Here is an 18,700-nt window from a genome sequence, read left to right as displayed (position 1 = left end):
GGCCATTCTTTTGCAAGATCCTGAATATCAATTTCAACTGATACTACCCTAGATACCCATTTCCATATAGACTTCATGGCGTCAATAAGAAAAGCTACTTGGAGAATCTGACAATCGCAGTCTTAGTGACAATGCGGAAAAACAGATCCTAAATAAGGAGTTGATTCACCTTGCTCTCCTAATATAAGATACTATCTACGCATTCAAAGCAGAGATACATTCGTTACAGTTCTATTGTTATACGTGGAGATTTTGGATACATTGACGGTCCAATTATGTAACAATAGGCGTAAGAAGATTCTAAATAGTCATACTTGAAAAGATAAAATCAACTACTACACAAGATCAGTGTTGCCAGTTATCACAAATATATTTTTGAGAGGGAGGGGTTAAGTGGATTTTTCAAAATTTAGAAGATTTATTTTGTTTCCATCGATTTTTCCAAAAAAAAAATACCAAAAAACCGTTTTTGAAAATCTATAGGGCACAAATACTGTGAGTGGGAGTGCCCACCCCAACTGGTGTCATTGTAAGGGATAATCTACAGTTTTCAAGGGATTAGGCATTGTCCATCAATTTGATGAATATTTTTTAGGTGAATAACCGATGATATCAATTTGATGAATATTGATGGCTAAAGTTCTGAGTTCAGTTATTCAAAAAAAGCGAATTTAAATAATAAAGAAAATTCACATTCCCTCGAAAAACTCGACGCCCGGAAGCGCAAGGAGAGAGAGAGAGAGGAAGAGAAGAAAAAAGACAATAAATAAAAAGTACACACAAAACAAGAAAGAATGGCGAACTGTCATCCACCGCCCATTACTCTTTGTAACCTAAGCAAAAGTGAGGTCCTATGCGCAGTAGACATTAGAAAAAAAAAGCTCTAATGTGGTCGACAGACATCTATCAGGAGGCATGAAAAACAGATAAATATAAAAGAACCATAAAATAAATAAGAAAATCCTTGTGAATCCAATCCCTATGAATTCAGTCTTTTGTTTTTTGTTTGTTTTTTTGTTTTTTTTTTTTGCAATTTCTGGAAGGTACCAAAAGAGCACTCTCTTTGAGGGCGTATTTGAGGGTGTCAACATTTGGTGTTTTCAAGAAAACTGGAGCTGGAAACTGGGAGACAGGTTGTAGTTTATATTAGCTACTTTAACTAATACATACTAATAACTGTCTCCTAGTTTTCTGGGGTCCTATTTTTTGTAGGTCATCTAATGTGTCCTTCCAGATTTCTATTAGTGAGAAATCCCTTAATCTGACATTTTCTGAGAGTTTTTAGAAGCTCCTTTGTCATTCTCTGGAAATTAGCTTCCTTTTTAAATTTATTGCTTGGTAAAGCTCCCAGATAAAGAAGAAAAAAACATCTCCACCACCAGCATAATTCTCTACAGTGTAGGGAGCAGCTGCCCCCTCCAGACCCCGGTTTGCCCCCCCCCCACCTGAAATTTAGTTTCTGCAAAAATTCTTGTCAAAACTAAAATAGCCTGCATAATTTAAGAATTCAGAGAAACAGGTCAAGAGAAACTGATCTTCACTTGTTGTTTTTTTTTTTTTTTTTTTTTTTTTTTTTTTTTTTTTTTTTTTTTGCATACTGGTTCATTTATCGGCTTATTTTAGTTCTTTATCTAAAAGAGGGAGACTGTGAGGGCAGTAACGGTCTATATCCAGATTACAATTTTTCCTGGGTATACTCTAAAAAATACCGAGTGTAAACGCGACGTTTGGGTGACTCAGATAGAATAACAGCAAGTCAGGTAATAAACCCGATCTATTTCTATCTAGTTCTGCCTTAGACGTTTCCGGGCCTGAATCTAGTTCTATGGCTTTCCCTTTGGAGACTAATGCCGTTCAGATACTAGCCTAAGCAAATCCCCTTTCATACTTTTTCTTTCTTTTTAAGCCATACCTTGAAAGCATTTCGATATTGACTTTCTAATCTAGACAAATTTAGACAGTCAAAAAAAAATATCCCTCTAAACATTAATACCAAAAGATGACAAAAATCATTTTCGTCCATAATGATTAAATTACTTTTTGAAGCTAACCCTCATTAGCCAACTCTTGGTTTTGATTCAACTGAATAGAAAAAAAACAATGAAAGTAAAGAAACAAATAAAAATTATGTCCCTACTTCACGTCCCCTCCCCCCTTTTTTACGTTAAAGTCTCATGGTACTATTCTGAAAACATTTATGAATGCAACAAATATGTAATCGATTACCCAACCGAAAATTGTACTGTAATTGGATATATTTTCCGGGGGGTATTTTGTGCGGGGGAGGGGTATTTTCCAGAAGGGTATTTTCTGGTGGGGGGAGGGGGGTAAACGCTGGCTTCCATAGATATTATATTTGGAAAAACTCAACCAGAATGTAGAAAAGAGAAAAAAGATTTTGGAACATGAGAAGTGGAGTCAAACATGCCTAAACACAAGCAATTTTTTATTATTGCATTCTCCAGAATAAAAAAAGCGAATTCACACAAAATAGTAATGCAAATAACTGAATAAATAAATTAACTGAGCATAAATTAGTTCCCAGGAGCCATAAATTCCAAGGAGTCAGCTCCTGGGGGAGCTGGCAGTCACATGATAGATCTTATATTAGAAAAACCAGACCAAAACATAAAAAAGGAAGAAAAAAAAGGAAGAAGAAGTAGAGTCAAATATGCATTAACGCAAACAATTTCTTTGTTACCTTCTTCAGAATAAAAACAAAAAAACTTTTTCACAAATGATCATACTAACAGATAAATAAAATAAATGATAATTTTAGTACAAAAACCCTTTAAACAATGCCTTTTTTTAATGATTGGTTTTAAAAAAATGTTTAAAAAAAATGAATTGTTAAAAAAATGATTTTTTTAACAATTTAATGATCAATGTACATGATTCCGTGAAATATAATATTTTTAAAAAGTCCACTTCCTTAGTGTGTACTTTGTCTACATTTTTCTATATATATTTCAGAGTCATACCTTTGAATCCATCTTGGTTTATATCCCCTAACGATGAAATAGCCATGCCAAAACGCGCTCTCGTAACTTCACCATTAAGGATAGTCCAACGTCGAAATTTGTGCTAAAAAAAGCAATAAATTAATAATCCACTGTCTACCATTGGCAGGACCGTTCAAATCTGGGGGGATCAGGGTAAGCTGTCCTAGGCTCTCTGGCTGGGGAGGGGCGTGACAGGGTAGACACGTCGGCTGGGCTTCGTGTTTTTTTTTTTACTTCTGTTTGAGTCAGGAGGGGGGAAGAGGGGGGGGCTATAATTAATTTTGGCCCAGGTAACCACCAACCCTAGGAACAGCACTGCCCATTGGTCTTATGGGTTTATTTCATCTCATTTCGGTTCCACGTCTTTAGGTAAGCTAGGCACAAAATTGACAAAAAAAAATAATATAATTGCATATATTAAAATAAGGACAAACAGCAATTGTAAGAAAACTAAAATGAAGAACAGAAGATAAGACAAAATTTATATTATTGTTCAAAAGTTCCAAATTAACAAAATTCTAAGAACACCTATCTAAGAAGCCTACTGACCGAAAGATACTTCCAAGCATCCGAGAACAAACCTCTCCACTTTCTGAAAGCTGAAAAACATTAATTATGATTAGAATGTTTTATCGGCGACTGGAACGTGAATTGCAAAAGATTGAAAGTTTTAGTCGATAGATTTACTCACCCAATTTAGGGGGGGGGGTTCGGAAGTAAATTATACAGAAAAAATAATGGCAATGAGCATAAGAGATCATTTATCTCAAGAATGTTTAAAGTGAAGCCATAAAGAAGAATTGGACTCCCTTAGTTGATTCCTCCCTCCCCCACTCTCAAAATAAGTTCCTATATATGAGCTTGGAAGGAACCATAATGAAAGCAATAATAAAAATCCAGAAATAAAATCGTAGGGGATATTTTATTTTATGCAATCTTTCTGGAGGCATTACGCTTTCAGGCAAAGACTCTGAGAATTTTAAAGCGTTAAGAGGAGTTAGCCCCACGGTCGGAATAACAATATGGAGCTTTTCTTTCAAAATTAACTTAAAATGAGATGTCCCACTCACCTAACGAGTTTCTAATTCACAAATTGGCAGAAGGAAAATTTGTTTCCGGCTAACTTTAAATCACAGTTTATATAATTAGTGCTTTAATAAACTGTGCTTTAAATCCAGTGTGTTCATTAAACAAACTCAATGCCAATAGTCAAAAAGTAAGGGCGTATCTAGGATTTTTGTTCGGGATGGAGGGCGGTATTAGTTTTTTGAAAAGAAAAATAAAAAACGTGTCACAAATTTGTGTATATACTTTTTGTTACATTTCCTTTTTCTTTTTACTTTTGTCCCGATTCGGCCAAAAATTTCGAGGGGGCGGGAGCCGAACCCCGACCCTTCCCTGGATACAGCCTTGTCTGAAAGGAAAATTAAGGATTTTTGTTGCTGTTAAAGAACATCAGAAACTTATGAAGGCTTCTTGTCAAAGTCCCACCTACCATCAGCCTACCGGCCAGCTAGTGATTGGTAAATATTTTGTGTTTTCTGTCTGAATTTACTTTTACATTCACTTTTAACAATTTTTTCTAAGGAGCAAAAGTTTACTACATGGACTCTATGCAAACTTACTTTTCTGGACCATATCCATGGCTATAGGGGAAACCCTCCTTAATATTGGCTAGAACGACCCTTCCTCCAAGAAATATTGACAGAGTACAAACTAAAAAGACTTTTACCCAGTGACGTCATTGGGGGGGGGGGGGTAAGGGTAATATATTTTTTGCCTTTTCTCCCTAGATTCTGAAAAACAATATTTTTGGGATATGCTCATTGAAAAATGGCTTTTTTGGGGTGTCTTCCTTGAAAGTTAGGGAAAAACAACAAAATTGCCCTACCCCTAAATTTTGAAAGTACATCCATTTTACATTTCAATGGATTGACGCTACTGCATATCCCTGTTTTGAATACTCCCCTTCGTACCTGCAAAGATTTTCTTCTGATGCCTCCCTCGTCACTCCAAAGGTCCATAAATGTGTCCATTTTTAGTATAAAATTTAGTCATACATTGCTGTGGGGTTTAAACCAGGCTGCCACCCTGGGACTTTTTTCATCATCTTGTTATGCCAGTCTTGAGGTTGGGGTCTTAAGAAAAGTATACACAAGTATACAGTCGTATGTTAGACAAGCATATATATATATATATATATATATATATATATATATATATATATATATATATATATATATATATATATATATATATATATATATATATATTTATATTTAAACCTAGGGATTTTTACTAAATGGATCTTGGGATATTGTTTGGGTATTATTTAGTGTGTTAGCAGTGGCAGCTTATGGGCGTGTTATCAGTGGCCCCTGGTTCAAATTCATTGGAAATTACTTCACAGTGTACATATTACTTCTTGTTAGCCAATATTTACGTAGCGTTTGATAGAACATAAAGAGTATTTATTTTCTTTATTATTTTTTATAAGCTAGGGCCACTGATGGCAGAGATGATGGCAATGACGAAATACCCAAGACTTATAGAGCCGGAGGTGCGCAATTGCGGCAGTTTCATCCACTGAAGAATATTAAACGCAAGATATAAAGCCTATTTTATTTGCATAGTTTATAAATATAATTTACTATGGGGGAGGGTTCAAAAGAGGACAGAATAAAGAGTTGAAGTTGTAAATTTTGAACTTACCCCCAAAAATTTCGTTTTCTGAGGTTTTAACAAACAAGTCTTTAAACTGTGTATTTATAAAAAGGATAAAGTTTACAACTTAAGTTTGCATGCAAACTTTTTGTTCAGAGCATAAAGTTTGCATGCAGGGGATAACGATATAAATCAAAAGAAGGCAATGACGCATGGATCTAGGTGGCTGTTTACCGAAACTACGGACAAAAAAAGACACACTATATAGACAATTATAGAGAAAGCTAATAGACTTGGGAATCATCGTAGGGTAAGTTTCCAGAAAATAGTATACTCTGCGGCAGTACTTATTTTAATTTCCCCCTATATATGTCTTTCCCCATTTATTCCTGTCATTTCTCTCCAAACTAGGAAAGAAGCGTAACTTCATACTGCTTCCCATAAATGGCTCTCCAGCTTGTTTTTTTCTATTTTCGGTGCCTTCTTCTATTTACTTCACCGGAAACCAAAATAAGATAATATTTATTAATCAAGAAATAAACATGCTCTTATTACATTTTACTATTCCCCCAAATGATCATTGGCTTGTAAAGAAGGGGGGAGACAAACGAGTCACTTACTCAGAGAAAAAAAAATGACTTACTCACAGAGACAAGAGCAAGAAGGAGAAAGAAGAAGAGTAATAATAATAAACAAATAAACACAAGTAAAATAAAAACTACAGAACACAATAACTAAATAAATTTGTCTGACTAGATTAATTAATTAGATTAAATAGACTCCAATAAAATAACAATGTATAAGAAAAATAAGGTTTTCATGCTTTTCATTGGACGTGTAGAATATAGCCTAAGTGTATGAATGAAGTGTATAAATATCAAACAGTTCATGGTAACTCTAGAAAACGGTATTTTGTTGCCAATAGTAACATCAAAAGAATCAGATTTTAATGCTGATTTCAAATATATTAGTTTCATCAAGTTTAGTCCTACCCACCAAAAGTTACGCGCCTGAGAAAATTTGGCTGATTTTCGAAAAAAGGGGGAAAGATTCAGCGTATCAGAGAACCCTACTGTAGAGGTTTCAAGCTCCTATCTACAAAAATGTGGAATTTTGAATTTTTTGCCAGAAGAAAGATCACGGATGCGTGTTTATTTGTTTTTTTTTTCCAGGGGTTATCGTATCGACCCAGTGGTCCTAGAATATTGTGGGAGGACTCATTGGAACGGAAATTAAAAGTTCTAGTGCCCTTTTTAAGTGACCAAAAAAATGGAGGGCAACTAGGCCCCCTCCCACGCTCATTTTTTTTCCCAAAGTCACCCGATCAAAATTTTGAGATAGCCATTTTGTTCAGCATGTTCGAAAATATTATGTATGTCTTTTAGGATGACTTAATCCCCCGAAGTCCCCGGGGGGAGGGCTGAAAGTTATGAACTTTACCCACTGTTAACATATAGTATTGGTTATTGGAAAGTATACAGACGTTTTCAGGGGGGATTTTTTCTGGTAGTGGGGGGGGGGATTATGTGGGAGGATCTTTCCATGAAGGAAGTTTTCATGGGGGAAGGGACATTGCTATGAAGGGGACGCCGGATTTCCCGGCATTATTTAAAAAAGATCAGAAATTAAATATAAAAAAAAACAAGTTTTTAAACTGCAACAGCAGCAACATCAAAACTTAAAACGAATATAAATTATTACATATATCATTGGGTTCTCTTCCTTGTCAATACCTCACTCTTTAAGCTTTTTTAGTACTTTCATCAGAGCTATTTATTCTAATTAACGACCGGTGGGATTAAGCGGTTATTGTTAAAAAATTGAACAAAATTCGAACTGTAGCTTAAAGAGCAAGGTATTGACTAGGGGGCGAACCTCCTAATATACGTATTAAAAATATATGAATATAGAAGTTCGTTACGTAAGTTAATTCGTAAGTTACGTATATTTATTACTAATAAAAACGTTCGTAAATAAAATTAAACAAGTTTCGAGAAAGCCATTTAACCAAATAAAAGTAAATTAATATCCAAATCTTGTTTTGATTATTCATGTACGGTGAGCCAAGATCAAAACCTGCATTAATTCAAAAACGTTCAAAAATTAAATAAAAAAAAACAAGTTTCTTTAACTGAAAGTAAGGAACGACGTTAAAACTTAAAACGAACAGAAATTATTCCGTAAATGAAAGGGGATGCCCCCTCCTCAACGCCTTGCTCTTTACGCTAAAGTTTTTCCTTGTTAAAAAAAAATATAGTTGTGAGAAAGTCAAACTTTAGCGTAACGAGCGAGGCGTTGAGGAGGGGACCGTCCCTTCCATATACGTAATAATTTCTGTTCGTTTTAAGTTTTAACGTCGTTCCTTACTTACAGTTAAAAAAAAACTTGTTTTTTTTATTTAATAAAGATTTATGTTCTGGACAAGCAATAGAGACATACAACTTTGTTTAAAATGTGTGCACTTTATGTACAAATTATCTTTTCTAATTTGAGCTGACGAAGATACAAAAATCATGAACCTTTGGAACGTGTCCAGATGGAAAAACTGAATGGTCTACAGACAGGTATCACGATAAACGCGCGTGCGCGTTTCCATTCCAGTGGAAATAATGAATGAAGTGATATGTCAATTTTCAAAAGCTAGCTTGTAACCGATCAGCCCGCATGGTTTATTATACTTTGTTTATGAAGGCCCATTCACAATAAGGTTTTGCTAATACCGAGAATTAGGTAGCGTTAATTTGGGCCAATCAGATTTTTCATATAGTTTTCTGATTAGCTAAAAAAGAATTCTAGGGAAAATTTTAACCGGCTCATATTAGTGCTAGTAAAGTTTCGGTATTAGTAAAATATCAGAGTGAATGGGCCAAAAAAGTCCAGCCCAGAAGCATACCAGCATACCAGAGTGAATGGGCCAAGAAAGTCCAAAAAAGGTGCCAGCAACCCGAAGACAGCTAGTGACATCTATCATTTCATTCGACTCTTGTCACAGACGAAATTTCTCAGTTCAATTTTTTATATTAGTTGAGATTCTAATACTCCTTCCTACATCTTATATCATTTCATTTTTTAAAATATTTGAAAAGTTTCTAACAGTTTTTTTTTAGCTTTCTAATAAACAGAAAGCTAAAGAGTTTTTGCGATCATATTGTTGAACACTCAAGAAGTCATTAGAGCTGCCTAAAAGCTATAAGTACGAGAAAAGCATGTTTGGATCGCTAAATTTCTACTGGGAATCAAGAAATCTGAACTTATTTTTTGATTCGTGCTATATTATTTTGTTTTTATTATTTTATTATATTATTACTCTTCAATTATATTATGTAAGAATTATTATTTAGATTTATACTACACTATAGAATTATGCTTTTTTTGTATTAAGTCGTTTTCCTCAATTCATGGACGTGATTGTACTTTTGTCACATAGATTTGTTGAATTTGTGAGCCCTTTTTCGACTATTTCCGAATGTTAAATTGATCCCAAATTTCATCAGTATGTGTACTTCCGATGACAGTGCAATAATTCAACGCCAAGGCTTTTGGGGACAGTACAAGGTATAAAACAAACACAGTTATACACGACTTGAAAACCCTGCGGTAAGAGCATTTGCGCGAGGCCCTGATAACTTAGGATCGAATCTGAGATTAGACAATTTTTGTCTTAGAAAAAGTCAAAACAATAAATAAAAAAAGAAAAATCACCTTTGTCACTGAAAAAGTCAAAAACAATAAATATAAAAAAAAAATTTTTAATATGTTTTCAAAATGGACTGAAAAGTAGAATTTTTTTTTTCTCAAGAATCTAGGAATGAGTGTAAATTAGGGGCGCAAAACCAAGGCTGTATCCAGGGGGGCCAGGGGGTTTGAACCCCCCCCCCCCCCGCAATGTTTATCGGACTCGTAGAAACGTAACAAAAACGGATATAAACAAATTTTGTATGCGTTTTGATGTTTTTTGTGTACCCCCCCCCCCCCACACACACAAAAAAAAAAATTGAGTAAAACCCCCTCCGAAAAAAATCCTGGGTACGGCCTTGCGCTAAACGGACTGGAGTTTACTTAGCTTGATCTTTTAACTCTTTTTCCTCAACTCAACGACTTTTTTCTTAATGCATTTATAACTTGGATAAATTTGATAGCTATGTTGGGTCAACCCCAATCCGTTTCGCGCCCCTCGTTTTCACTAATATTTACAGATTATCGATAAAGAAAATTATTCTCTACTAATTTAGTCCATTTTGAACGCAAGTTTATTTATTTATTTTTTTTAATTTGTTTTTTTCATATTTATCATATTGAAAAATTTAAACAGCTGTTTCGGAAAAGGAAATCGTGATAAACGAAAATGTACATTCCGCTGTCACCTTGGGCCACCTTCCCAACTTAAAACACTGCTAATATCTCGAGTCACTCCCATTGCGTGTGGCTATTCGAATAAAGCATTGGGCATAATGAAGTAGTGACATTTGGTCATAGGCTTTCAATTTAACAATGAAAAGAATTATGACAGCCAGTCGAATAGGCTATTAATTAAAATACTGGATTCAGGCGGAAACTTGATTTGAATAATTAGGAATTACAATGTGTCTTTTATAAATGAGGTATGCAAGTCATAATGCAGCATTTGGTTTTGGGAAATATGTTGCAATCCTTATGCAGAGTCGCGTAATACGCATTAAGCTTTTTATGTCATATTACCTTATTCAATCCCAGAAATGTAAGATTTCGCTAAACTGAGATTAACGACCTAGATAAAGAAGATCAATCACAATATACGGTAACATCTATCAACTAGCTTGTTATTTGAGGAGGGCTTGCCCCCATTTCCTATATTTTTTCACCCACAACAAGATTCTGGAAAAAACCTTTTTTAGGGGGTACTTTCATTTAAAATACGTTTTTGGGGTATTTTCATTGGAAAAACTGGAATAATAACAAATTTGCCCCCCCCCCCGCAATAGACTTGGAAAATAAATTTTGCACCCACTGTAAATGTTCGTCAATTGACGCCAATGCTAGTTCAATTGAAAGAATGTATCTTTGTTTATTGAAACCACAAAAAAACTATTTTATTATCTATTATTCGTTTATATCAGAATAATTAACTTTAATTAAGTTAGAATACAGGAATTTAATTTTACGGTTTCTAAGCAGCAAAAACCTCCACAGCTGCAATTTTCTGCACCTGGTTTGCAAGAGTTTTAGAAAAGAAATTTCCTCTTTAATTTTGGTACATAACATATATTTTTTTAAACCATTTTTTTTAAATTTCTACTTTTATACTTCAGTTAATGCCTATCTTATTTTGCAAACCACTGTGCAACTTGTTTGCACAAAATTGTAGAAAAAAAATTACTCTTTCATTTTGGTACTAAACATACATAACGTTCCGCAAACCTCATTTTTAACACGCTATTTTAAGTCCATGTAAAAAAAGTTTACTTTTCATTTTGGTACATAACATACATAACGTTCCGCAAACCTCATTTTCAACACGTTATTTTAAGATCATATAATAAAAGTTTACTTAAGGTTTATCTTATTTTGGAAGCCTCTCTGCAACTGGTTTGTAAACATCTTTAGAAAAAAATTTCCTCTTTCATTTTGGTACATAACATACATAACGTTTCACAAACCTCATTTTGAACACGTTATTTTAAGATCATGTAATAAGAGCTTACTTAAGGCCTATCTTATTTTGGAAAATTCTCTGCAACTGGTTTGTACAAAATGGGAGAAAAAAACTTCATCTTTCATTTTGGTACATAACATACATAACGTTCTACAAACCTGATTTTTAACACGTTATTTTAAGATCATGTAATAAAAGTTCACTTAAGGCCTTTCGTATTTTGGAAACCTCTCTGCAACTGGTTTGCACAAAATTGTATAAGAAACTTACTCTTTCATTTTGGTACATAACGTTCAGCAAGCCTCATTTTTAACACGTTATCTTAAGATCATCCTAATAAAGCTTACTTAAGGTCTATCTATTTTGGAAACCTCTCTGTAACTGGTTTGCACAAAATTGTAGAAAAAAAATGAATATTTCAGTTTAGTGCATAATATATATAACGTTCCACAAACGTCATTTTTAACACGTTTTTATAAGATCATACTATTGAAGTTTACTTAAGGCCTATCCTATTTAGAAACCTCTCTGCAACTGCTTTGCACAAAACTGTAGAAAAAACTTACTCTTTCATTTTGGTACATAACGTTCTGCAAACCTCATTTTTAACACGTTATTTTAAGATCATGTAATAAAAGTTTACTTAAGGCTTATCTTATTTTGGAAGCCTCTCTGCAACTGGTTTGTAAAAATTTTTAGAAAAAAAATTCCTCTTTCATTTTGGTACATAACATACATAACGTTTCACAAACCTCATTTTGAATACGTTATTTTAAGATCATGTAATAAAAGCTTACTTAAGGCCTATCTTATTTTGGAAAATTCTCTGCAACTGGTTTGTACAAAATGGGAGAAAAAAACTTCCTCTTTCATTTTGGTACATAACATACATAACGTTTCACAAACCTCATTTTGAACACGTTATTTTAAGATCATGTAATAAAAGCTTACTTAAGGCCTATCTTATTTTGAAAAATTCTCTGCAACTGGTTTGTACAAAATGGGAGAAAAAAACTTCCTCTTTCATTTTGGTACATAACATACATAACGTTCTATAAAACTGATTTTTAACACGTTATTTTAAGATCATATAATAAAAGTTCACTTAAGGCCTTTCGTATTTTGGAAACCACTCTGCAACTGGTTTGCACAAAATTATATAAGAAACTTACTCTTTCATTTTGGTACATAACGTTCTGCAAGCCTCATTTTTAACACGTTATCTTAAGATCATCCTAATAAAGCTTACTCAAGGTCTATCTATTTTGGAAACCTCTCTGTAACTGGTTTGCACAAAATTGTAGAAAAAAAATGAATATTTCAGTTTGGTGCATAATATATATACGTTCCACAAACATCATTTTTAACACGTTATTATAAGATCATACTATTAAAGTTTACTTAAGGCCTATCCTATTTAGAAACCTCTCTGCAACTGGTTTGCACAAAACTGTAGAAAAAACTTACTCTTTCATTTTGGTACATAACGTTCTGCAAACCTCATTTTTAACACGTTATTTCAAGATTATCCTAATAAAGCTTACTTAAGGTCTATCTATTTATGAAACCTCTCTGTATCTTGTTTGCACAAAATTGAAGAAAAAAATGAATCTTTCAGTTTGGTGCATAATATATATAACGTTCCACAAACCTCATTTTTAACACGTTATTTAAAGAAGATACTATTAAAGTTTACTTAAGGCCTATCCTATTTAGAAACCTCTCTGCAACTGGTTTGCACAAAACTGAAGAAAAAACTTACTCTTTCATTTTGTTACATAACGTTCTGCAAACCTCATTTTTAACACGTTATTTTAAGATCATCCTGATAAAGCTTACTAAAGGTCTATCTATTTATGAAACCTCTCTGCAACTGGTTTGCACAAAATTGTAGAAGATAATGAATCTTTCAGTTTGGAGCATAATATATATAACGTTCCACAAACCTCATTTTTAACACGTTATTTTAAGAACATACAATTAAAGTTTACTTAAGGCCTATCCTATTTAGAAACCTCTCTGCAACTGGTTTGCACAAAACTGTAGAAAAAACTTACTCTTTCATTTTGGTACATAACGTTCTGCAAACCTCATTTTTAACACGTTATTTTAAGATAATCCTAATAAAGCTTACTTAAGGTCTATCTATTTATGAAACCTCTCTGCATCTGGTTTGCACAAAATTGAAGAAAAAAATGGATCTTTCAGTTTGGTGCACAATATATATAACGTTCCACAAACCTCATTTTTAACACGTTATTTTAAGAACATACTATTAAAGTTTACTTAAGGCCTATCCTATTTAGAAACCCCTCTGCAACTGGTTTGCACAAAACTGTAGAAAGAACTTACTCTTTCATTTTGGTACATAACGTTCTGCAAACCTCATTTTTAACACGTTATTTTAAGATCATCCTGATAAAGCTTACTTAAGGTCTATCTATTTACGAAACCTCTCTGCAACTGGTTTGCACAAAATTGTAGAAAAAAATGGATCGTTCAGTTTGGTGCATAATATATATAACGTTCCACAAACCTCATTTTTAACACGTTATTTTAAGAACATACTATTAAAGTTTACTTAAGGCCTATCCTATTTAGAAATCTCTCTGCAACTGGTTTGCACAAAACTGTAAAAAAAACTTACCCTTTCATTTTGGTACATAACGTAAACTCTTCCAGTCTCGTATTTTCCCTCTGTGTTCGTGTAATCGGTATAAAGTGGGGCACCAATTATAATGTCATCCAATCCGTCACCATTCACATCAGTTGAAGTCAGGTCATATCCAAAATAAGCACCCAATTGTTGCCCAGTAATATTGTGTAAATTTGTCAGGTTAGAAGTAAATAACACAACCTGGAAAAGATAATGCAAACTTTTAGGATGCAAAGATGTTGACAATAATCTTGATAACTTTTAAATTTTTGATTATATAGACTGTAGACGTTGAAAAATACCCGACGAGGAACTTTCTTTTTACGAGTTGAGCCTCTAGACAGCAAAGAATTTGACAAACAAATTGACAAGGCCGTATCCAGGGGGGTTAGGGGGTTTGAATCCCCCCTTCTACAATGTTTGTCCCACTCGTAAAAACGTAACAAAAATGGACATAAACAAATTTTGTATAATTTTTTGAGGTTTTTTGTGTAAAACTCCGCAAAAAAGTTTTTTTGAGTAAACCCCCCCCCCCGAAAAAAAATCCTGGGTACGGCCTTGCAAATTGATGACATTCTTTTTTAGTCTTTTTTTCAGGAAGTCATTGTTTTCCTAAAGATCGGTATTAAATTATGAATTTTAGTATTGTTTTTATTGTATTTGTATTTTGACTGATATGTGTTTAGGAAGGAGTTGAATTTTAATTAGAGGTGGCAGGGTACATGATGTTGTAGTTATGTAAAAAAAAATTAAACCTCTTCTGAGGCTAACGTAAATTCAACTCTTTTATTATTATTTTATGGATTTTCTTTATATTCTTTCCTCTAGATCATGCCATGGCAGTTGGTGAGGATGCAGTTGTGTTACGTTTTTGTTAATAACTAATAATAAATAAATTAAAAAATAAACAGAAAAATATTCAGCATAGCCAGGGTAGGTTGTTTAAGGTTCAAGACAATAGTCCCCCAACAAATGAAAAAAAAGGTGGTGTATTTTCATTGAGTAGTTATTTTTCTTTCTTTTTTGTTGTATTTTATTGTACAAAGTATTTTATTATACAATGGCATTATAATGGATGGTTTTTTAGTACAAGCCCCATCTAAAGCTAAATTTCAACCCCAACCCTCAATAGATGTTCTTCTTTTTAAGTTATAGATTTGCCAATAATGGTACTTTTCTTCCTTTTGGTAAAGAGCTACTTACACTGCAAAACTTAATCTACGACTCACATTCCCTGGAAATTTTCTCACCCTTCGTACATTACATTCTCAAATTTGATGTCTCCATTTTTTGTAAACGTTTTCCCCAACATTTTCTCCCATAGTCTGCTTCCCTGCGTTTTCTACCTGTGGATGAATCTCCTAAAGGCACCATTACCCTTAAAGTACAAAGGACATTAAACAATGAGATCCCACTCTTTAAATTGGTTAAATGGAAACTTACATAACCATAGATGTGTTAAAAGGTTAGAGAAACACAGGAAATCAAAATTGTTGAACCAAAAACCTTTCATGTTCAGTTATGTAGTTTTACGCTACGCGTGCGCCAAGTTTGAAAATAAGGAACGTGTGTGAAAAATCAGCAGATAATGAGCGAAAAAAATATGTCATCATAAAGCTCTAAAAACTGTAACTTTCATGATTGCTGCAGCAAAAGACAAACACTGCTATAAGTCTAAGTTATGCATTAACACGGATGTTATTAAAATTGTTCAAGATTAATTACTATAAATTATTAGTTAATTGACTTACCTGCAAAAACATCTTCTTAGAAAAATCAATTAGAAAGATTATATTTATCCTAGTTGACTACTGACATATCGATAGAATTTTTATTTTCTTCTAATTTCAAAATATAACTTTATTTACTTAATTTTTACAGAATGTCACTAGCCTAGATTTTTTCAATAGCCCGGCTGAATATAATGGTTTTAGCCTATCCCTCTATTGAATGTTGTAAGGCTCGACGATCAGATGCAGGTGAATTGGATGTTCCAACCAGTGTTGCCAACGCTTTGAAATAAACTGTACTAGTTTGCCGACTAAAATTGTACCGCAAGAGTTCAATTTGTACCATCTGACCAGCAGGTTAAAAATATTCCATAATATGAGGAAACTTTTCGACAAACTAATAACTGAACAGACATCCGAGTCAGAAAGGAGTAACTAAAACCAAGATGTACCTGTAAATTTGATTGTACCTAAACATTTTCTAATGTACCGCGTTGGCAACGCTGGTTACAACCGTTTGATTGGGCTTGTTTGTAAACAAGAGAATTGTCCGCTTGTTTCTTTTCACGATTCAGTGTGGCAACAAAGCAGACAGTTTACGGAACGAAATAATCTCAATAGTTGTACAACAGCAAAAAGCAAATTAAAGAAACCCAGTTCTCAGGTATGATCTGACCGATGATGGAGCCAGGTGGCGAAAAAAATTGTCATTTTGATGTCCTTGGTAATTTCAGTAACATAGAGTCTCAAATTTCTACTCATTCAAATTGTTGAAATTCTTCTTGGTTCAACATTCGTTTTTGCATTTGCCTTCTTTATCATGGTTTTACTTCAAAAATGTTTTACCGTATCAGTAAAATATTTTTGATTTTTAAAATTCCATTAAAACTTCCTGTTTTGTGACATTTTAGATTTTATTGGAAACTTTATTAGACTAAAGTCATAAAATCACATTAAACAACACTTCATATTCTTATTTATATAAGAAATATAACTTATATTCTGTTGTCCATGCAAGTGACCACAATAACAATCACACCCAAATGTACTTCAATATGAGAAAGAAAAAAAAAATAAAAGGTATTATTGAAATTAAATAAACAATTAAGATTACGAGATTTTTTTACCTAATACAAAGCTAGACATTGCTCAGTAGAGCTGTTCAAAGCGAGAGGGCAACCGGGGCAGCTGCCCGGGTCACCGTGGCTCAGGGGGCACCGCGACTGGGGGGTTGCCCACTTTGGTAAAATTTTCCCCTTTGACTCGGCTTTTTTTGCTTATATTTGAGTCAGGAGGGGGCACGGCAACAGATTTATCCTCGAGCACAGTGCATGTTTCATTTTTTATATTATCTTATTTTTTACAAGGGCACAATAGTCATTATCTCTGTGAAAATTCGTTCCTATCATAGTAACTCTCCTATGTCTTGTGACCAAGGGTTCGAACTGGTCTTGCCTTAGTGTCCTTTCGAAAAAAAAAGAATCAAAGACTTAAGTATATATTTATTGCTTTTCGAGTAAAACCATTAACTTTTGAAAAGAAAGGAAACCTTGTACATCTTTTATAAAATTAAAAATGGAATTAGGTTACAAACAAGGACAGTTTAAACAAAGTCATTATAAACAACGTATCTGACCTTTTCCCACTTCTGAGATTGTGTCCAAAAACTACGTACGACAAAAACTGAAGAACGAAAAAAATACTAAGAAAAATACAGAATCAAACGAAGGTAATTTATGGCCAGTGAATACAGAACAAAAAGCAAGGCAGATATTGGAGGAAAGGCCTCCGCTAAACCGTCCTAAATGGTTCAAAAAAGAATAAATATATATATACACACACACACACACATATATATATATATATATATATATATATATATATATATATATATATATATATATATATATATATATATATATATATATATATATTTATCATACATCATTTATAGCCGGCAGGGTCTCGAAATGTTTTTTTTTTTTTTTGTCAAAAACAGTTTGTTCTCAACAGTGTTTTTTGTGAACAGTGTGGTCATGAGGATCAAGTGGTGACTGAACCCACGTTGCCGTTTTAACCCCTCCTCTCCCCATTGACAACAGCTTCGGAAATGGTTTTTATCTCACAAATGAGAAAATGTAAAATACAACCTTTAGGCCTAACAGCTAAGAGCTACATCTCCCATGGACTTCCATTTGCCTTACCTTGCCGGTTAAGTTAGCACCTCGGGGCATTCCAACTGCAGAATCTATGTTACCATCCCCATTGAAGTCACCCACAGCCACTGAGTAGCCGAGGTATGAGTCATCATCAGCGGGAGGGCCTTCCCTGGTACCAACTACGTCTGGACGGGATTCAAGATTCTGGCCAAATAGCTGACCTAAAAATATTACTGTGTTAATGCAGAAATAAAGATGATGTGTCAAATTTTGACACGCCTATTCAAGCAGAGAAGTTTATATATGCTCAAACATATCGTTAAATACTTGTTTTTGTTTCTTTAAATTCAAGTAAAAATATTTTTATTGCGCTTACTGACATCACAAAATCATTGCAATTTTATATAGCAAATATATACAGCAAAGCAGGTAGAATACAGTTATGACACAAAATAAATTGAAAATATGAAAATAATTTGAAAATTGAAAGTTTTAACTTTTTTCAATCGCTGTGTGTCAGCCATGCAAATTTAAATTTTCCTTTGCTATCTTTTTACACTGAGCAAAGTTTCAGCACCATAGTAGTAACCAAGGTACTATTTTGTGTACGCCCCCGTACCGGACCGGTTTCTGGTGGGTACAGTCTGGTTTGGTATGTACAATCTGGTTAGGCGGGTATAATCTGGTTTGGTGCAAGTTTTTCTGACACAATTTACCGGATTTCTAATTCATAGTATACATGTCTTGTTTAGGGTAAGCCCCGTGTTAGAAAAACCAGCGTGTCTTGTTTCGCTGTTAATAAAACGAATTCAAATATTTTGTCTATGAAATATAAGCTAACTCAATTTGCGAAAAGT

At 33.7% G+C, this 18,700-nt stretch overlaps 1 protein-coding gene across 4 annotated transcripts in view; it reads right to left on the bottom strand.

Moving 5' to 3' along the window:
• The window catches only part of if (integrin subunit alpha inflated), a 187,348-nt gene that overhangs the window by 47,902 nt on the left and 120,746 nt on the right, over window positions 1-18,700 (bottom strand). For all 4 annotated transcript variants that reach the window (XM_089093668.1, XM_089093670.1, XM_089093669.1 and 1 more), the window contains 3 exons: window positions 17,889-18,064; window positions 13,946-14,155; window positions 2,982-3,084 (listed from right to left, as the gene is read on the bottom strand). In XM_089093668.1, coding sequence (XP_088949794.1) covers window positions 2,982-3,084; window positions 13,946-14,155; window positions 17,889-18,064 — 489 coding nt within the window. The remainder of the gene's footprint in view (window positions 1-2,981; window positions 3,085-13,945; window positions 14,156-17,888; window positions 18,065-18,700) is intronic.

Source organism: Artemia sp. Qi Xiang Cuo, chromosome 8 (genome assembly GCF_049724085.1).
Source record: "Artemia sp. Qi Xiang Cuo chromosome 8, ASM4972408v1, whole genome shotgun sequence".
Classification (NCBI taxonomy): domain Eukaryota; kingdom Metazoa; phylum Arthropoda; class Branchiopoda; order Anostraca; family Artemiidae; genus Artemia; species Artemia sp. Qi Xiang Cuo.
The sequence above is the reverse complement of the archived record's forward strand: the minus strand, read 5'-3'. Positions and strand labels throughout refer to the sequence as shown.